This window comes from Accipiter gentilis, chromosome 4 (assembly GCF_929443795.1).
Source record: "Accipiter gentilis chromosome 4, bAccGen1.1, whole genome shotgun sequence".
In the NCBI taxonomy this organism is placed as follows: Eukaryota; Metazoa; Chordata; class Aves; order Accipitriformes; family Accipitridae; genus Astur; species Astur gentilis.
In genome coordinates this window covers 41698542-41720393 of record NC_064883.1, presented here as the reverse complement: position 1 = coordinate 41720393, position 21852 = coordinate 41698542, and the positions used below count along the sequence as shown (strand labels likewise).

Here is a 21852-nt window from a genome sequence, read left to right as displayed (position 1 = left end):
GAGAACAAGAAACCTCAAATAAAAGCAATAGCTGTAAGTAATCAAGCCCACATCTTCCCTTCCCGCAAGCTGTGACTCCTACAAAAGGGATGCTGAAGTCTTTCCCAGCAATAGCCCTATCACCCTGCTGGTTTAGGGACTTAAAAAAGGTCCTGTATTGTTCTTCAGAAATGTAACAATGCCTCCTCAGTCATCCTCATGGGCTATACGATCAGTGATTCACACGGGATGGTATAGGAAGAGGGAGAAAGAGGGGGAAGAAGGGCCAAGGAAGGTGTATTTCCATCTAAACTTCCTAAAGCATTGTGTCTAGGAAGCTGAGTGCTTCTAACGGATTTCAGAGATGCATTGAAAGCCTATTTGGTACGTTTTATGGTAATTCTTATCGCTGGGGTGTGTTGCTTACAGACCCTCAGAGCTTCTGGGAAGGTGTATATACTCTTCTTCATGCTGGTCATCTTTCTGGGCTCATTTTATCTAGTCAACTTGATTCTGGCTGTAGTAACAATGGCATACGAAGACCAGAACAAGGCCACCATTGCTGAAACGGAGGCAAAGGAAAGGAAATTTCGGGAAGCCTTGGAATTATTACAGAAGGAGCAGGAGGTACATAAATTATTCCCTTGCAAGCATTCGTCTCAGTGTCCTGTTGTCAGGCACATAAGAAAAAGCATCACTCCTTGTGTACGGCTGTACATAATGGTCACTCATGGGAACAGGAGCAAGTGAGAACTTACTGGAAGTAGCGATTCGTAGAGCTACAGGAGCAATTCCTTGTTCAGCTGTGCATTTTTCCTGTGAAACAATGAATTTTATTGTGGATAGTGACCATTAAAGGCTGCTGTTACTGTAAGAAAAACAGTATTTTAAAATCTGGAAAATGTAAAATTCCATCAGCTAGCAGCTTCCAAAAGAAAATGTAGTTGGTTTTTTAATTTTTTTCCCTATTTTATCATTGTGGGCTGCTGAGCAGAGAAATATACAGTAATTCCACTGATCAACTGCATTGACGTCTGAGACAGAACCTATTGTAGTTGAATTAAAGTCTCTTGGTAACTTAAATGGCTGAGAAGCTTCTGGAACAAATACTCCTGTGTTTTGAAAACATTGTCCTAAATTCAGTATGGGAAGGAAAGTCAGCCACAGTATGAATACAGTCCCAAGGATCCCCAACAAAATGACAGATTTTTAATACTGTTTGAGCATTTTATTTTGGAAAAAGGATATATTCTACAGCATTATTTTTGAACTGAGTATTTTTATTGTAAGCAAATCTGCCATATGGAGGAATAGAAGCTATAATGTGATTATTTTGCCCCTGGCAGGCCCAGTACATGCGATCATGTAACGTAGTGCAAATAGCAAATTGTTCAGTGCTCCATATGTTGGGGAAATTCTCTCCTCTTTCTTTTAGTGTTATCTTGGAAGATTTTTAATGAGTTTTGTGAAACACAAATTGTTAAGAGGAAATAATATAGAGCACAGAAGTGTTTTCTTTCTGCTTATGTTCAAAGTACCCAGCAAAATATCATCCATGTTTTTGTTTTTATTCCAGTCATTGGCTATTAAAGGAATTGATATCCTGTCAATTAGCTCCTTTGAAGCCTCTTTGTCTCCCAAAGAAATCAAAGAAAGAAGCAATAGGAAAAAGAGAAATAAGTCCTTGGGCATAGAGGATAATGAAGAAGAACAATTCCCCAAGTCACAGTCCACAGACAGTCAACGAAAGTTGGTAATCTATTGTCTGAATCTGAGATCCTTACAGCTTTTCCAATTTTAATACTAAAATAAATTGCTTGAGAGCACAAACCAAATCCCATTACAAACACTGATCGCTCTTAAGTCTTTAAAATAAACAATCTTTTGGGATAAGGAAGACTTATATGTAAACATTAATTTGAAAAGGAAATACTATAAATGAAGGATGGAAGGAAAGTTATAACAGTTACAATAAATTTCTGTAACAATAAGAAACAGAAAAAAGTGAATGACTATCAGAATTGAAATTTTGTGCCATTGTTCTCTGTTTAAAATTTCTTGCTTAAAATATAAATATAAAGCTTATCACAAAAATAGCTCCTACAGCTAATAGGATTTTATTATCTGGCTTTTAAAATCTAAGCATAATCCTTCCTGAAAAATCTAAATCAGGTAAGAGTTTTGGACTTGCAATGGTTGATAGGAAATGTTGCAAAACGCTATAAACATTTATTCCTTCCCCAAATTTTCTTTATGATATTATGCCATTCTCTCTTTATTCCTTTTCCTGGTCTTTTAGTCTTTCCTTGGCCTCATGTACGGTCCCAATGCAAACCAGGCGAAACGCAGACTTAGCCATGGGAGCGTGTTCAATTTCCAAATACCTGCTTTAGAAGTTGATTCCAGAACAGATTTTGGTGACGAGGAAACCCACAGTGCTGGGGAACATGAAATTCAGTGTCGGCCACTGTCGGTCACGCAGATGGGAAGACGTTCCAGCGTGCAAAGTCAAATGAGCCACAGCTCTCACCCCGCTACCCCAAACTGCGTGCAGAGCAGCAAGTGGGCTAACGTGGACGACTGCAATGGCGTGATTTCGGTGGTGGGAGGAGGAAGCAGCAGGGTGCACAGTCTAGATCCAGTGTCTTCCGAAGGAGTAATGCTCCCACCGGTAATGGAAGACACGGGAAAGGGGGATCTGGTAAGGAAAAGATATTATTTTATATATACATTTCATATTATGGTTTCTCTACAAATGGCAGGTTTTTCTTGTCTTAAAAGTTTCAGTGTAAGAGCAAACAGTGATGTGAAATGAAGTTTACTGATGTGAGGAGTTTATAAGTTGTCAGTAGAAAGTGGTTTTTAACACCAATGAATTCCTGAAAACTGGACCTCAGCAATCCTGTTATAAACCCTATTTTTCTGCTGTTCACAATTTGTACTAACATAGTTTTGAAGGTTCCTAGTGCTGGAATTACAAGTCACCAAAGAGTCTTTTTAGCCCATACTCTGTCCAGGGGGGTCATTTTGAACTGTACCTGTAATTTCTTCCTCCTTTGTAGCACCTTTAGTATCATGCAGAACCTTTGTCTGTAAGTTCCCCAGGTGGGTGGAGATGCTTTTCTATGAGTTTATCCCTCATCTCTCTTCTTTTCCGTAAGTCTCTGGAATATTTCCTAGGCCTATTTCCCCTCATATACTTATTTCCAAGGTTTGTGCTTGCCCTGTAGATATTACATGCTTGCAGGAGCCATTTACTGCAGCATTATTACTGAAGAGTAGGACCTTCGTTCTCAACATCTATTACACATCTTGTAAAAAGGTACTATCATATGGCTGTATGTCCTTGTTCCTATTAACTTTCACAGTTAGTCATCATTACATCCTACTTCATTTTATTCCTGTGGTATCACCCTAATCATGTTTACTTCTTTAAGGAGCCAGCTGTAAATGATGAGAGCAGCATGATGCATTCGCCTCCTCATCTGTCGGTGGAGTATTTTAACGAGGCACTTCAGAGACAAAGGGCAGCAAGTGCAGTCAGTATAATTACCAGTGTCTTAGAGGGTAAGTGGTTCCTCATTATGCTTATTTCAATGCTAAGGTAATGCTAGCATGAAAGACCAAAATGTCAATACATTTCGTAAAGGTTAAGAGAGATTTGTAGGTTGTGTAGTTAGGAATTTCATCGTTAATCTTGGTTTTTTAAAAAAAAATGTATTTTCAGAGAGTCTTTATGCACTGGAATGCATCCTTTGCCTATTGTAAGATCTCGTTTTGTAGGACAGACAGTGAAGGGGACTGGCGAGAAAGTGGGTGGAAGGAGTTTCTCTAGCATCTGAGGTGCAGGACTGGGGTACTGTTTTCTTCTCCTGACCCTGTGACTTGCGATATGTCACTGGCAGAGACACAGGCATGCAGAATCTAACGATAAAATTATGCATGTAAAATCAGTTTTGGCAATTCCTGGGTTTTGAATACTTAGCCTCACTATTTTATTCCTTTAACTTACCTTTCCATGTGAATTTTTTAGGGGGTTCTATCATTGACAGTTATTTTGATGATGGACAATTTTGTTGCAGATCTAACTGAAAAATTTCAGCCCAAGTTGTTCAGGATGAGGAAGTCTTGTTCTGTTTGGTTTTTGGTGGTGGTGGGTTTTTTGGTTGGTTGGTTGTTTTTTTGGGTTTTTTTTGGGGGTGGGGGGTGGGGAGGGGTGGTGGTGGTGTTTGGGAGTTTTTTTGGGGTTTTTTTTTTTTTTTGGTGTGTGTGTGTCCCTGTTGAGGAGCTCTATCACCAGTTCTTGGACCACAAGTATGGGATGTAGCAAGAGGGTACCATTGTGGCAGGGAGGTCCCTTTTCTTAAATTTTTTTAAATTTTTCTTGGGAGAACCACAGTTGCAATGCATCCAGTGGAGCCTTGCTTTGCAGTGTAATTCACCAAAGATCTGGGGTTTGTTGCACACTTTCAGCTCTGAACTGGGATGGAACAGGACTTGTAGCTCCAAGTGACTGTGGATTAACCTGAGAACAGACATTGGAAAGGGGAGCAGGAAGGGTCTTTGCTGGATCCACGCTGTATACATAAACAAGAAGCCATTTGATCTAGAAGAACAGAAGATGAGCTACACCTGGAGTGGGGTTGAGTCAAGGTGATCCCATGGGAATAAGCAGTGTAGGGTGGAATCTGACACTTGAGCCTGGAGAAGAAGAAATGAAGACTAAACAGTGGGAAGAAATAAGGACAGGTCCAACTAAGTAAAGGATAGGAGTCAGATCCAGCTGATCTGATGTCTGAAAAATTTTCACATCCCTGAAAAACAGATTACTAATTCCTACCGTGCTTGTATTTACCTTTAAGTAAGCTCCAGTTTGTCAATGAATTTGCACAGGACTTCAGCAGGGTCGGAAGTATTTTGGAAGACTCATTAGTATTGATGGTGAAGAAAGAAAGGCTATGAGATTTATATTTGACCAAAAGGATGTAAATGACAAAGCCAGAACAACTCCTACCCCATGTTTTACTTGTAGAAAATGAAGAGGTGTGGCAACTTGCATCAGCTGGGAAAGGGTAGGGGTGACCTTCCCAGTAGAAGTGGCCTAAGGCCAAATTTCAGGCACGGTAGTTTGGATTTGTCTCACCTACAGTCAGAATTCCTGTGGCTGCCATCGACTCTGTAGACTCCCTTGAGAGTCAAAGGAGACAAAAAGATGTTGGGTGTGATACAGCCAGTGTCCTGGACATCGACGTAAGGATAAGGTGGAAGGTGCCTTAGCTGCTACGTTGAACTACAAGACTGTGAGAGGCTTCGGCGTGGCCTCTGCGTCATAAACATCTGTATTTAGTCAAATTGTTGTAGCACAAGTCTGAGTCTAAATAAAACCTGATCTAAAGGCTTTGGAAGTAAGTTCACATGAATGCCTTTTGAATCCGGTTTTCTCTGAATTTTATCTGCGTGTTACGAGCTGATGTAGGGACGACAGGAATGGTAGAAAGTGCAGGGAAGCTTTGGGGCTCCGTGTGAGATGTGAGGTTTCCTTTTTCTTCTCTGGTCTTTTGAATGCCTGAAGTTGTTATTTCGCTACCTTGCTCAGTGATAACTCTTTAATAGTGGGGTTTTCTTTTGCATTTAGAACTTGAAGAATCTCAGCGGAGATGCCCGCCATGCCTGAATGATTTTGCTTTAAAATATCTCATTTGGGACTGTTCTCCGCTTTGGTTGAGAATCAAGAAAAAAGTGGCTGCTTTCGTAAAGGATCCTTTTATTGATCTCACCATCACTGTTTGCATCGTGATGAACACTTTGTTCATGGCACTGGAGCACAATAATATGTCACAGAATTTTAAATCGATGCTTAATGTAGGCAACTTGGTAAGCAAAATCTCAGCTATGTGACATTTTATACCAAGGATTGATTGATGAGTGTTTTCACTTGAGACATAAAGAGTAACTGTAAAAATTAAAGATAGCAAACTCTGCATTTATAAACTCTAATTTTCTAATATAGTCTATTCCCAGATTTTATTGATACACTTCTGACATACTCCTGAGAAGGCAGAAAACAATACTCATATTTTAATTGAAAGTGCATTAGAAGTTCACAAAAATGAGTTTTCTTGACCTGTCTATGAATGTTATTTGTGGGAACATGACCTAAAGAGGAGATAAATTTATGGTTACTTTTAGGCTCATGATACTGTTTCTCTGTCACAGGTTTTTACAGGAATCTTCACTGCAGAAATGATCTTAAAAATCATTGCTCTAGATCCCTATTATTATTTTCAGCAGCATTGGAATATTTTTGACAGTGTAATTGTCACATTGAGTTTAATTGAACTGAGTTTACCCAAACACAAGGGCAAGAAAGAAAGGCGAAAAGGAGGAGTCCTGTCAGTTTTACGATCCTTCAGACTGGTAATGCCTCACGTTTACTCAGTTGTATAAAACTTCATGTTGTGAGTATAATAGATAATAATTCTCTTGTCTGCAGTTAGGATGCAGGAAATGTGTTTGTTTTGTTTTATTTTTCTTTCTCTTGGCACTAGGAATAAGAAAAACACTCTTAAACTCCTTGTGAAGTCAGAGTTTAATGACGTATACATTTATTTTGAGTATACTAAGAAGTATTCAGAGGAAAAAATATTCCAGAGTAGACATGTTATAAAACTGGTGTCAAAAATTAAAAACTAGTACAGGAAACATAGGAAAAAAGTGTCAGAGTGCAAATGCAGAAAAAACAATACTTAAAAATAGGTGTGAAATTATGTTAAGGTATTCATACCATACACCGTGGACTGATTTAGGTTGTTTTACCAAAAGATAGACAGTTTTTATAGTAATATAGCAGCCAGTCTTCCAATTTTGGTCCTTTGTGTTACATCTAAGTTGGGCACCCTAATCTACATCAAGTGCATTGTATGGATCCCTGCCTGCGTGGTCCAAACACTTACGGGGGACTCAGGATAGCCTGTTCCTTTACGAGGCAGTTAGCTTATGTTTGCAATGTTGCCCAGTTAAAAAAAAAAAAAAAAATAAATCTATAAATACTTTTTAAAAAGCATTAGTGTCACAGTGCCACAAATATTACATTGCTGGAATAGTTCAGAATACCTGTCAAATGTTTTTTTGCAGGATTTGAACGGTTCAAAAATGGGTTATCTCTACTGGTGTCTAACACTATGTTTTATATTTCTACACAGCTGAGGGTCTTCAAACTGGCAAAGTCCTGGCCAACTTTAAACACTCTAATTAAAATAATTGGTAATTCCCTGGGAGCACTGAGTAATCTGACCCTCGTCCTGGCCATCATCGTTTTCATTTTTGCTATAGTAGGGATGCAACTTTTTGGGAGAAGCTATGGGGAGAACAGCCATAAAATAAACAAAAATGGCCAGCCACGCTGGCACATGATGGACTTTTTCCACTCGTTCCTCGTCGTTTTCCGAATTCTGTGTGGAGAATGGATTGAGACCATGTGGGACTGCATGGTGGTTGCTGAACAGCCGCTGTGCCTTCTTGTCTTTCTGTTGGTCATGGTGATAGGAAATTTAGTGGTGAGTTTTTCTATATTTTCCTCTCTTCATTCTGTCTATGGTAGAATCTACTTAATTGCCACTTTGTCAACAAAAGGTAGTTTCCCAAAACACAGGTGGAAAAGTTACCTGTGCGTGTTATCAGCTGCAAAACCCTCTTTTGCCTTTCACCTTCGAGTGGCTGCCCATATTTTCACATTTTGTGTGCTTCGCACGCAGCATCACTTGACCTTTTCATGTGCCAATGTGACGAGGAATATCTTTGCAGTAAATACAATACAGGCAACTATGTTTCTTCACGTCTTGGGGTTTGGATGTAAATAATCAGTAAGGCTTATGGCTCACCTGCTTGAATTAATGGAGCTAAGTGCTTAAGTCCCTCTGTAAGTCAATTTTAGGTTTGGGGCGTTTTTAAGATCTCATGCAGGGATTGAATTCTTTATCAGCAAATGGCAGAATCTACACTTCTGTGACTGAAATCAGGATTTTCTTTAATCATCTTTACGTACGTTTACACTCAAGAGCTAGATCCTGCTATGGCATACCCGGCACAGCCTCGCACACCCGTGCCGGGGTGTAAGGGAGCGGCTGCCTTCCTGGTCCTGTTCTGTCCTTAATGCCCAAATCATAAAAATCTCTTTTTTAGTAGCTTTGTTTCTTATGTCATTCTCAGTATCATTAATACGCCAATTTTAATTTAAGAAACCACTGAAAAGGACTAGGTTTAGGCAGTCCTTTATGGGAAATATCTGTTCAGTGGCTGAATCCCAGATCCCTGGGTTTAATGTCCCACCTGTTCTACACCGCATTGATTGATTTCAGCGATGAAATGTTGTGAGTGATATTCCTATCACATAATGTTATACTGTCAAACAATTAAGTACTTAGCCTACGTTCCTTGTCTAGGCTTTCTTATTATCAAAGGAAATCGAGAGGTTTCTGAGAGTGAGATTTATTCCAACTTAATGTCAGTAACTAAGACAGATGGGATGAAATGGTCTCTGAAGGGCTGATGTTGTTTGCTGACTGTGGTCCCTGGATGACTCACAGGTGCTATGTGCCCAGTTTTAACATGATAAAAATTAAGATCTATAGATCCCATCCCAAACTGCAAACATTAGGAAAAAAATTAAATTCTCCCATTCCCTTAAAAAAAACAAAGCAAACAAAAAAAAAGTTTATGAATTCTTCTATTTAAATGTACTCAAAAGCAGGGAGGAAACCTCACTTTGAGCTTCTCTTGATTTTGATTTTTGTGACAGTGTCGCAGTTTTGATGGAATTGCTGGGCCTGGATCTGATCTCACAGGATTTTGGAAGCAGCTCCACAGAAGCCTGATTTAATTCTAGTTTGAAGAAGGAAGAGATATTATTAAACTGACAAGCCATGACCATAGTCTTAGTTACTACTATAACTATTGAAAAGTTGTTTTGGCCAAATAATGCATTTGGCAGGCACAGATCTGTTTTAGCTACTATTTTAAAAAACTTTTTTGGGGAAGAGGGTCATGGGAACATTGAACTTTCTGAGAGAGAAGTTTACTTCGTCAACCACATTATGATCAGTCACAGCCATTTCATTATTACCTTGTTTTGCTTTGCTCAGTAAGACTGAACTTTGATAGTATCTGTGTTCTTCAAAGTTAGAATTTAGATTTCCGAATGCTGCTCTCCTGGCTTTTAATTTTATTGTTTTTTTCACTGACTTCCAGGTTCTCAACCTTTTCATTGCGCTCCTGTTGAATTCCTTCAGTACCGAATGTCTCCAGACAGCAGAGGATGATGGAGAAATGAACAATCTTCGGATTGCCTTTGCTCGGATTCACAAGGGGTTTCACTTTGTGAAGAGTGTTACGTGGGATACCTGTTGTGAAAAGTTCAGGCATATAAAGAAAGCGCACAGGAAGAAAATCAAATTGACTGCACAGAACTCCCTTGGGTTCAAGTGTGAAGAGATAAAAAATCGTAAAGAGAATTACAATAACGAATGGGCTGAGAGAAATGGGGACAGATGCTCAGGTCTTGAAGATTTTATTACCAATCCCAATGTATTTGTTTGTGTCCCTATTGCTGAGGCAGAGAATACAAGTGAGGGGTTTGAAGATGATGATAAATTGAGCACATTTACAGACATAGACTATAGCAAACAGGTAAAGAATTTTTTTATTTGTGTTGAAACAGTAGAATCATATATATATTGAGGGATGCATGTATGGTAGAAGAGTCTGTAGCAGAGCAGGGTGGCATATGTTGATTCATTTCCAGAGAGTTACCAAATTTTGGTACAAATGTTTAGAGTGAGAGTAAATTATCACTTGGAGCCTTTTAAAATCAAGATTCTTTCATGGTCTTAAATGAAAGACCATAAATTGTTGGGTTTGCTGTAGGAATTCCTAGCTGCTGGGTTGTATTACACACAGGTAATTACATAGCCCATAGGTAATTGGCAGTCCTTAGTGAACTTGGAAATTTTCTGTAAAAGTTTATGCAAATAATGCCAAATATTTTGGCATTATTTATATAACAGAGTAAAAATGTATGTTTTGCATAAAGAACATTATCATGGATTCATAATATAAATTTATAGTTCCAGTCCATTCTTTGATTTGTCCTTGCTGTGTGTAGTATATAGTAATAATGAGCAGAAGTTAGAAGAATTAAGTATGGAGTGGCTCTCTTAAGGTCATGTTTCTTATATGATAGCATATATTATCCTATTTCTTTGTGTTCTCTGAGTTTTTCAGTTCTCTTTTAACCATAGAAGATTGCTGTTCTGGTCGTAAGATTTCTCACCTTAAGTTTCAGTCTTAAATCCTATGCAAAAATTCTTAATTAGCTTTTGACTAGCTCACAAAAATTCCGTAGTTTGCTGCAAGTCAGTTGGGGAAAAAAATCCCTTTCTCTATTCTTAGGTAAAATCAGAGACTCAAAATGATCATATCTTAGGACTTTTGTCTGGAGAGTCCCACTTTAAATGAAATGCACATCTCATCTATCGTTTCTTTCCAACTTGTCCATCCCCTAAAAAGGGAAAAGAAACCCCCTCTAATCTGCAGATTATTTTCAGGATGAAAATCACCTGAGGCAAAGGGGAGAAAGAGGGAAAAATTCAGGCAGCTGGAGTAAAGGATCAGGATTTTCCTCTGAAGAATTCAGTGTGCTTTACCTAGGAAAGGATAGGAAGATTGAACTGTCATCGCCAGAACGAAAAGAGGTAACAATTTTTTTTCTATGGCAATGGCTTTCCAATACTGGTCAAGCACAGGTACGTTTCTGTTCAAGGGTTTGCTGGAGTGGAGTTTAGTGGCAGCACTGGCTCTGAGCTTGCAGTAGCCGGTCTGGCTGGTTAATGAGGGAGCTGGAATTCTGCAAATGAAATCAAAGCCGTGCTGGGCTTCTAGGTATTGATTTTTAAGAAAAATGTATGTATAAGAAAGAGTGTTTTGAAATGGAAAATCTACAAAATAATTTTATTCGAATAAATAATTCATAAAATTCTCTCTGCTACTTCCCATTTATTGCAATCTGAGTCCAGAAAAAAAGGAGAGGAGGAGAAAAATAAAGGCATTAAACGAGATATGCTTCCAAGTGGGAAATTCCAGCAAGTCTCCCTGTGTCCTACATATCTCAGTTTCAAGAAACTTAATGCTTTAAATAAGTTTCTCACTATGACATTAAAGATAGTGGTTAGTAACTAAATATATTTTTTAGAATAATTTTGAATAAAGAATACATTAAAAAAAGTAACAACATTACACAAACATAAAAGAACAAAGGCATAGAGTAAGTAATTTGTAACAAACTGCTGACTCATCAGACATTGTATATGGTTAATGGGATAACAAAAAGCTTTGTAACTGGAGAATATATGATACGATTCCAATTTCTGCTTTGCAAATACTGTCATGGGTCTTCAGTTCCTGAAAAAATACCAGATATACTTACCTGGTTCTCCTGTTTGAATGCATCTTTCTATGGTTTTAACCCAAGCAGTTTACACCACTTTGAGTACTGCATATACTTACAAGCAACTTAAAAGCTCTTCAATTTACCAGCTTATTAGGCAGTTACATTTGGTTCACGTAGATATCGTATTTATATAGATTTGGCCCCTACTTGGATGTACCTATTAGTACTTCTAAGCTCATATACTTTTAAATTTACAAAGTTTGTTCCATTACCAACACCACTTGAAATATTAGTACACAGCCAAATTTTAATTTTGAATTTTATTTGTTCATGGATCAATTTATTCATTTGGAGCTGAATGTAGAGAGAATCGATACCTGATCTTATTTTGCTCGGTAGTTTGACAGTGTCAGCTCTTCTGAAGGCAGCACGGTGGATCTGACAAATCCTGAAGATCTTTTGAGGCAGATTCCAGAGTTTGCTGAAGACTTCAAGACTCCAGAAAAATGTTTTCCAGAAGGTAAGGCTCTCATTGTTTCACAGCTGGGAGGTGAGAAGAGTTAAAACCCAACTTGTTTCTCTGGTGATGCTGAGTCAATAGGGACATATTACTTTCAGTTATTTTTAGTGATCTGGAAATGGGATAAATAGTCCAAATCATTGTCCCTCTCTAGTCAACGGAGAGATTGTGACACCTGAAGAACAAACGCCCTTCCCCTTAAAGCCAATTGCTTCTAAGTGGGACCTGGGCAATGGCATAGATCCCATCCCCAAAAATGAGGTTATTATAGTGGTGAGATGAATTTCACTTTATTGGACAGCATCCAAGCTGCTTTTGGGGTTTAACATAAGAGAAGTGTATGTGATCAGGTCTCGCCTGACGATGGCCACTGGAACAAGGCGCTTGGCACATCAGATTTGTTAATACTTTGCAACAGTATAAATGTTCCTTGAACAGCATTTCACGAGCAATCTCTGTAACAAAGAAAGGAGTGAAATAAGCAGAGAGAAGCTGCTAGGCTGAAGCTGAATTTCTATAGGGTGATAATCTCTGAATCCCTTCTTAAATCATCCTACAGCATCTAGCTTTACAAGTTGTTATGGGATGTGTCCGGTACTTTTGTGAATTATTCCTACCCTAACACGTGTAACAACATGTGGTTTTCATAAGATGCAAAGAAATAGCTCTTGAGATCTTTTTCCCCAATAACTGTTACTACTGAAGGCCAGGGGTAATCACTACTCTCTCAGTATTAGTTGCAAGAGAATAAATTATAACAAGTCAGTTCGTAGGCTTATTTCTTCCAAGTGTGTTATATTAAATGAATTTGAACTGTGGCAAAATTCTTCCTGATGCTCCAACTTGCTCTTTGCTCATGCAGTCAGCCTGGCTGACCACCACCATTTCCACCCATCCACCCAAGTTTTCTTCGATTCTGTTCTTTTCTGCCTATTCAAGCTTCCCTGTACCACAAAACGATCAGGAGGGACTTCTCCAGCCTTGCTTACGTGGAGCCCAGCAGCAGGTCCAGCAGCTCTCGGAGCTTCCTTTCCTCCTCTGCTCCCAAAGGCAGAGCCTTTCTCTCATCACTGCCTTCCCATTCAAGCACTGCTTCCTGGATGTTTTTTCTGATGAGAATAAATCAAATTTGGCTGTAATTACTCCCATCCCCTCTTTGCCCTGTTCTGCAGAGCTGGCCTTTTTTTTTTTTTTTTCTCTTTTTTTTTTTTCCTTCCCTGTACCCTTTTTGGGTCAATGAAACTTCTAATGCACAGTTTTAGGATTGAATCAATAACAGTGAACCATGTTGCAATTATTTGAAGCTAGAGAGGTGCTGTACCTGAATGCAAAGTATTCTCTGTAGTAATAATATGTATATTTTTAATATCATGTTATATGTCATAAATCCTGAGAGAGATCAACCATACTTACATTGCAGTTTGCTTTCCCAGAAAAAAACCACAAATATTGCCTTAATAATACAGATGTCAGATTTCTGAGCTACAGCATTTTTTTCGAAACTACTTTATTGATGGCATTTTTTGCCAGCATAGCTCTAAGAACAAAAGAAATAAAGGTAGGTTGGTTGGTTTGTTTTCTCTCCCTGCCCCAGAGAAGAAATGTGAAATGTTTTGTGCTCTGTAGTCTCAGGCTGGAGTGTGCCTGCTGTGGCCAAACTGTTATAGATCTCAACTGAAGGTGCAGCAAATCTGTACCGACACAGTTTTCTGCACACAAAAAAAGTCCATATCTTGTGCAAGTGCCATTCCCTGCCCCATCTCACATCCCAGATCCGCATTAGTGGGGCAACTGGGATTATTGAAAGAAAGATGATCAGAATTTTTTACATATCCTATCATATATATAGGAGTTCTTTGTACGATACTATATGTGTGTGAGATAATATATATATATATTTATGACATGCAGATATACATTATTTTTTCCATGCTTGGAAATGACAGAAGCCTTCTGACTGACTTTTTTTGCCATAATGAAAACATGAATTAACAGAGCATACAGCAAGGAAAATGACAGCCAAAGCAAGTTAGTTCTTGGCAAAATTAATAAGTAATCAAATGCCGGATTTTGTAATGGGGTGGTCAGGAAACATTAGGTGGCCCTGGTGTCATTGTCACTTATAAGAAGTAATCTGGTGACCTTGAAAGGAGACGTCTCCTTTTATAGAGCCTATGTGTCAGCTAGAATATGACATATTCTTGCAGGTTATATGATACAAACCCAGCCATTCCATACATTCAGAAGCAAATAAATAAATGAATAGACCTTGCAAGGCATGGTATAATGCTGCAATATTGAAGGCAACTGTTTACCTTCTCTACCTCCAAGCCTTTGTGTTCCCGCGTATCTCATCTCTGCTTTCCAAATAGTGTGCAGAAACTGAGAAAGGCTTTTGTAATATCAAGACTCATCCCATGGCCCTGAAGTTTTGTGAGCCCAAACAGCAGGTCAGTGAGAGAGTCTCAGAAATATCTTGAAACAACAGAAAGTTGTCCAAAGTGGCTCCAACTACTTTGTATGTATATAAATAGGAATTACAAGGCAAAGAAAATCAGAGATTTCCTATTTTTTTTCTCCTGGCAAAACATGAAAACCAACAATGATGCAGTTAATGTGACCATTGACTTTTCCCTGCCTCCAGAAGTTTCTTGAACAACCCTTCACATGCATGTATGTTCCTTCCATACATTCTTTGCTGTCTCTCGCTTTCAGGTTGTGTGCGATACTTTCGTTGTTATGTGGGTAGTGCCATAAAGTTTGGAGGAGAAACGTGGTGGAATCTGAGAAAAACTTGCTACCAGATTGTTGAACACTCGTGGTTTGAATCCTTTATCATATTCATGATTCTTCTGAGCAGCGGAGCCCTGGTTAGTGTAGCACAGTTTCATGTATTTATTTAGAAGCATTTTTAGCTCTGATTTGCACCCAGAGAAGTTGTTTTTAGCAGCAAATAGAGTGAATACCTTTGAAATCATCAGGAGAAAAAAGAAGAGGCTTCACATAGTCATTTATTCACTATTATAATTATTGCAAATTATTATTAATATTATTAAAAATTATAAGACAGTATGAGCAAAACTACAAATATATAAATCTCAGCAACTGTTTCTATTCTGGCTATATACTGGATTTTTCTCAGGATGTTATTTCACAGTTGTGAAATATAAAGGAGTTTTTATATCATCAAAAGAAAGAAATGACTCTTAATACTTGAAAAAAAAAAAAGTACGTAGTTCTCCTCAATGTATACATTTCTCAAAATAAATTTCTGAAGATATACACTTTTCTCCTAGCATTCCAGCATGCATGATGTATGTGTCCACAGGGCTGTACTACATAGAGAAAAAGAAATAGAAGGGGCAGGGAGAATTATACATTTATCAGCTGGCATAGATTTGAGTAAAAGATGGCGTTTAGATTGGTGTAAAACACATACTGAACGATGAAAGGGTCTTAATGATGCTAGACTTTCATTTTATAAAGCTGATCTCTGACTTTTGCCATGTATGTATATATTATGATTTCAGGCATTTGAAGACATCCATATAAATGAGAGAAAAAGCATTAAAATTATGTTGGCATTTCTTGACAAAATGTTCACTTTCATCTTTGTTCTGGAGATGCTCCTGAAATGGGTGGCTTATGGCTTCAAGAAGTATTTCACCAATGCTTGGTGCTGGCTGGACTTCCTCATTGTAGACGTAAGTTCTGTCTTTGCTGTTTCTACGTGGGTCCTGACACAGGTTGTAGAAGTAGAATCACTGATTATTTTCTGGATACAAAGTTAAGACAGTATTCTTGCCTCCTTTAATGATGGTTTCAGGATATTGCACTCCCAGCACTAAAAATATGGGGAGATTTGGTTTTTTTTGTTTGTTTGTGGTTTTGTTGGGGTTTGGGTTTTTTGTTTGTTTGTTTGTTTGTTTTTTTAACAGGAATACAGAGAACAGATGTCAGGACACTGCTAATACTTTCTTTTGTCTTCCCATTCAGGTCTCTTTAATAAACCTCTTAGGCAGTTCATTTGGCCCCATGAAATCTCTTAGGACTCTCCGAGCTCTGAGACCCTTAAGAGCGTTGTCACGATTTGAGGGAATGAGGGTAAGGTTGAATATAAATGAAAGCCTGACAGTACTAATAAGCACGTAACAGGGTTGTAACTCATGTCTGTGTCTTTATGAAGTTCCCAAGTCTACCCCAAGTTCAGTTTAGGACCTATAAAATGAATTTTTAAAAGGCAGCTTTGCTGCACTCCTCTGTACTTGGCTGCTCCTTGTGGACTTTCCACAAGTGATCGATCCTAAGTGCTGTTGAAACTAAAACTAGACTAGGCAGAACTTTGTTCCATTGCTGCTCACTTCTTGTGTTCCTGTCTTACTGAGGTACCCAACATTAAAATAGAGAATAATACAGTTCTCTGCACTAGTGCTTATGGATGAATACTTCAGAAATTTTATGTTATAAAAGTTTAAAACAAACAAACAAAACATCCCCCACTCCAAAACCAAGGGAAAGTCATCAAAAGAGGATGGACTCATATTGTAGTATACTTATGCGGTAGTGACTCACAGCAGCCCCCAAAATATCAACTATTCCTTTGAAAACCTAAGAGATACTATGGACCTTTGAATCTTTGCTCAAGGTACCCATGCTAGCTGTGCCTAGTATTGACATGGAAAACATTAGGTTTCTGTTTGCCGAAATGACTAAGTGACTGCTTATTGCACTGGGCAAATACTTGAGCCCATCTCTGTTTAAGTGTATTTTTCCTCTCCCGTTTCATCCAAGGTGGTGGTCAATGCCCTCCTGGGAGCCATCCCTTCCATCATGAACGTTCTGCTCGTCTGCCTCATCTTCTGGCTCATCTTTAGCATCATGGGAGTGAACCTCTTTGCTGGGAAGTTTGGGAAATGTGTCAATCTGACAGAAGCAGATTCAGAATTGAATGGTTCGATCAATAACATAACAGACTGTAAAATGTATAATAACACAGGAAAAATATTCTGGGTCAACGTTAAAGTCAACTTTGATAATGTTGGCTCTGGCTACCTGGCTCTTCTTCAGGTGGTAAGTGCTGCTTGCCTTCACTAGTCAGCACCATGTCAGACGGGCTTGACCTCCTGTCAGCTCCTAACTCATCTCTTGGAGTGATGGAGAGGAGTGGTATCATACAGCTTGCTTTTCCCTTCTAGCTGGCTGTTCAAACAGCAGGGCTGCTCGTGCACACAAATGGAAATGGGGGGAAGAATTAGATCCTGCTGTGATTTTCCAGGTGTTGAAGTAGGCATCTGGTGGACAAGTTCTGTTTCAGCCTCCAGCAGGTTCATGAGACTGAGAGCTGGAGTCAATTTCAGAAGAAAATCTGGGGCAGATACTGAACTAATCTTCTGTAATACAGATTTTTTTTCAGCCATGAGGTTTGTAAGGCCTTGAGTAGACCATGCTAGTTAAGGTTTGCCCTGTCAGCATCCTAGGACAACATGTTCTGTCCCACCCTAGCAAGCTTTCACATCCTGATAAGGCTGAGAATGCCTACATGTACCCCAGGGGCAAGTTTCCCTAACGTCAGAGCTTGGTGCTATGTGTGTGTGACCGTACCAAAGGCTCTTACTCCAGTCAGAGTCATTTGGATATTGTAAATGATGTGAAGACTTTTACTCTGAAAGTTCAAGACGTTTTCCATAATCTCTCACTCTAGGCAACATTTAAAGGTTGGATGGACATCATGTATGCGGCAGTAGATTCCCGAGAGGTCAGTCACTATATTTAAACTGTATTTTTTGCTAATGCTACCGCTTTCTACAAAAGCATTACGATTTTTGCACTTTTATACCTACTGCTTGTGCTAGAACTTTCCAGTAATTATTTTTTTCAGCTGGTGTAAACGTTTCATCTATGAATGACTCATAGTAACCTCATTTGTTGTAACAGCAAGTGGGATTCAACTTCAGATCCACTCGCCTAAATGCAGTTACCTATGCTGTAAGGTCTCTGCGTGAGTTCAACTCCAAGTGCCCTGTATGGTTAATGGAGATCTAGGCAGTATGGTCAGAGGGATCTAGGGAGCGTTTTAGCTCTCCCTGGATATCTATATTGTTCAGCTGAGCACCTCTTTATACTGCACTGACTCTACTAATAACTGGATGTGCATCAGCTAGCAGGGGAGTTCAGAGCTCCCACTCCCATGGAGGCACCCACCTTCACACATCTTTTACAAAACTCACACTTGGAGTACACCTGAATGTTTTCCAGTGACAAAGTTTAAAGTCCACTTCAAAACATAAACCCAAACTTATCAAGAATCGAGCTATTGTGGACAAGAAACCATTTAAAATACATTGCCAGCCATCACTAGTGTACTATTTTACCTATCGTTTACGTTGCCAGTAGCGTTTGCTGTCTTATCAGAAGTATCATCCAATGTTATACAGAACAAAGTGGTATGTCTTTGGAGGCAAAGCATTTCAAATGAAAGGATATCTTAATTGGTTATGACTTCAAAAGAATCAATTTTAACAGTAACCATACATAAAAATGGGGGTGTTTGTGTTTCAATTTGAAAAACTATTTTTCTTGTTCTGGTTTTGTTTTTATCTACAATAGCCACAGAAGAAGTTTTTTGCCAAGAAGAAAAAAACATATCTAAGCCCAGATATTTAATGGCAAGAGGTTGGAATTTGACTGCTAAATAGTTTGCTTGATTTTTCAAGTACTGAGCAATTTACGACTCCTATTCTTATCGGAAGAAGCCAAACTGATGCTTCTGAAATGCTTGTGAAAATCACGTCGGGAATGACCAATTCAATAACAGTTTCTATTGACTTTAGTAGGCCCCCAATCAGTTGCAAATGGTAGGATTTCAAGTCAGGTTTGAAAAGAAAGAATTCCCCACAACAATCAGCTTTTGTAAAAAAAAAAAAAAAAAAAAAAAAAAAAAAAAAAAAAAAAAAAAAAAAGCAAACCTCATTTGCCATTAGTCAAAGACTAAGTTTTACTCTACAAGTTTTTCAGTGCAAATATATCAGTATGAATTAAATTATCCTGTTCTGCGATGATCTAGCAAGAATAAAAAAACATTGTAAAAGAAATCAAATTAACGAGTTGCCATAGTACAAACACGTTGTAGTACTATTATTTTGAGCTGTATTTTCTGGTTAGTTATCTCTCGGGTGTTGTGCCTCGTGAATCATTTCATAAAGTTCATGTTTAATTTCAAAAGGGATGGCAGTCAGCATCTGAGCAATAATATCTCTACAAAGTCCTAGAATTTTCATGCATCCTGTAGTCACCGTCTGAATGTTACTTCCATCATTTCATGCTCCTTCCAAAGACGTCGTAGACATAAAATATTTTGTGTTATGCACCATTAGGAGTTTTAAGCCATATGAATTTTTTCAGAATTAGCAGTAGGGCTGTAAATCTTAGTTCTTCCTGGAATCAATTTGTGAGAGGATTAACAGTATGAAGATTATTCTGAATTAAGCCTGTCTTGTAACTGGTCATTTTTCATGTTGCTTCTCATTCTTGCAGAAAAATGAGCAGCCGCAAATGGAGCACAACCTATTTATGTATCTCTACTTTGTGAACTTCATCATCTTTGGATCTTTCTTTACCCTGAATCTCTTTGTTGGTGTTATTATCGACAACTTCAACCAACAAAAGAAAAAGATAAGTACATTGGTTGTGCTCCCAGGCACCTACTATCTCTCGAGCAATACTATCTTTGGAGAACAAGGTCCTTGCTATACATAGAATCTAAAACTTCTATTGGCATTTACAAGAACACTAGTAATTAAGTTAGCAGATGTAACACCCAGGGTGAGTTTCTTCCTCCTTTCTTTTCCCCTATAACCTGAACTCCTAGCTCTTTCCCAACATTTCAAAGGCAATGACATCTTTTCTGCAGCTGCTTAAAATTTTGCTCCTTTTTGGGAACTGAGCACAACAGGAGACTCGTTATTTAGAAAGTGGTCTGGTACTGTTGCTCTGGTGAGTATTTTGGATATTCAACAAGACCAGGATGAGCCAAGCAAAGATTTGTTCCTGTCCAGGTTTTCAGCAGGTCCTTTGTTTTCACACTTTCTGAGCTAGCTGGGTTTCACCCCAGGACTTCTGCTCTGTGAACGTTATGTTTTGTGCCACTCTGGTTTTTTGGACACAGTTGCACATTTTGAAAAGGGCTAGTACCAGCAAGATGTGAAGAAAGAAAGAATGTTAGTTTCCAGAATTTTAGAATTTTTATCTAAAACAGTGCTGCTTTCTCACCAAATAACAGCGGCATTTCTTTATATACTTAGGTGGGGAAGATATCTTTATGACAGAAGAACAGAAAAAATATTATAATGCAATGAAAAAGTTGGGTTCCAAGAAACCTCAAAAACCCATTCCAAGACCACTGGTAAGCCTGTCTGAATTCTTCAAAAGGAAAATGCATTGCAAAAGTGGAATATAATTCACTGAAAAGTGCATATGTTTATATATTGCATATCAATTATTTATACTGTCTTTACATTGACACTCAGACAGTGCTCTAGAGTCAATTGCATGCCAAAAAGTTGCACTGAAAGACTTTACGGGTTAAATATTTATTAAGTTCTCTGCATAAATATTGTTGGGTTTTACATTCACCTTGGAAGTGATTAAACTGGGAAGGCATTTTTAATGTCATTTTTATTTTCTGCTTTTCTTAAATTTCTCTGACTTCACTATAGGTGAGTGACTTTGCAACATAAAAACTGGAGCTGTTGGAAACATGTATGGATGAGTACTCCCTGCTTTCATAACTGATGCCAGATGTACTTTTTCCCTCTAGAACAGATACCAAGGGTTCCTTTTTGACATTGTAACACGACAAGCCTTTGACGTTGTCATCATGATTCTCATCTGCCTTAACATGATCACCATGATGGTGGAAACTCATGAGCAAAGTGAAACGAAGACTAACATCCTTAACAAAATCAATATACTCTTCGTTGCCATCTTCACTGCCGAATGTGTACTGAAATTGGTGGCTCTGAGGCAGTACTACTTCTCAAATGCCTGGAACATATTTGACTTGGTTGTTGTGATCATGTCACTTGTTGGTAAGTAAAATTGGTTTGGCAAATTCTTTACTGAATCAATTATTACTTTTTTCAGAAAAGAAATAGTTAAAATTTATCAACTGCAAATGGATGTTGAAATGGAAATCATAATACTGTAAAGTCTTGAGGAAAAAGAACTAAAAAGCCCACCATGATTATATTAAAATAATATGAAATAAGATTTTTTAAAATTTCTGCTATTTTCTTTCAATAAAAGTATTTTTAAAAAAAAGGTAGCTGTGTTATGTAAAATCTTTCATAATGGCTCTTTAGGTTGTTTTTTTCCTAGTCTGAAATACAGAATGAATAACCCATCATACCCGCACCACATTATGTGGTAATTTCCATTGTTACAGATTTAGTGCCAGCTAAGAAATCTTCAGTCAGATAAAAATAGCTGGGTATTTTAGTCTGTGTTTGTGACAGAGAACTGAAATACAGAGAGAATCTGAAGACTGAAGTTAGATTATAGACTACAGAATACAGTTTCTGGAAATTCAGGCATGGCTGATTGAAAATAAGGGTTCATACTGTGTAATAGGATAGAAAGGAACAACACAAATCTATTAGCTTTTAGTTGAAGGGTTTGCAATAGAAGAATGGTGTGAAGAGCTCTTCTGCCAATTTTAGCTTTCTGCCAATTTAACTATTCCTAGGACTAGTACTGCCAAAATAGCAGAAGGCATTTAGGGGAAGAAAAATACTTGTTTCTTTAGTATGACTTATGTTTTGGGTAAGTAAGATTCCAGTAAGAATATGGTTCTTCCCTGAGAAATTAAGTTCCTGGAGTGGAAATCCAGAAAAATGTATCCAAAACATCTAAA

General features: G+C 38.2%; 1 protein-coding gene across 1 annotated transcript in view; it reads left to right on the top strand.

The window, feature by feature from the left end:
• LOC126037738 (sodium channel protein type 5 subunit alpha-like) overlaps positions 1-21852 on the top strand; it is a 38165-nt gene that overhangs the window by 14346 nt on the left and 1967 nt on the right. Inside the window, exons 10-27 of the mRNA XM_049798436.1 lie at positions 409-606; positions 1556-1732; positions 2279-2680; positions 3417-3546; positions 5615-5853; positions 6196-6396; positions 7182-7535; positions 9226-9655; positions 10570-10727; positions 11822-11942; positions 14658-14812; positions 15473-15655; positions 15939-16046; positions 16734-17012; positions 17644-17697; positions 19476-19617; positions 20243-20343; positions 20758-21028. Coding sequence (XP_049654393.1) covers positions 409-606; positions 1556-1732; positions 2279-2680; positions 3417-3546; positions 5615-5853; positions 6196-6396; positions 7182-7535; positions 9226-9655; positions 10570-10727; positions 11822-11942; positions 14658-14812; positions 15473-15655; positions 15939-16046; positions 16734-17012; positions 17644-17697; positions 19476-19617; positions 20243-20343; positions 20758-21028 — 3703 coding nt within the window. The remainder of the gene's footprint in view (positions 1-408; positions 607-1555; positions 1733-2278; positions 2681-3416; positions 3547-5614; positions 5854-6195; positions 6397-7181; positions 7536-9225; positions 9656-10569; positions 10728-11821; positions 11943-14657; positions 14813-15472; positions 15656-15938; positions 16047-16733; positions 17013-17643; positions 17698-19475; positions 19618-20242; positions 20344-20757; positions 21029-21852) is intronic.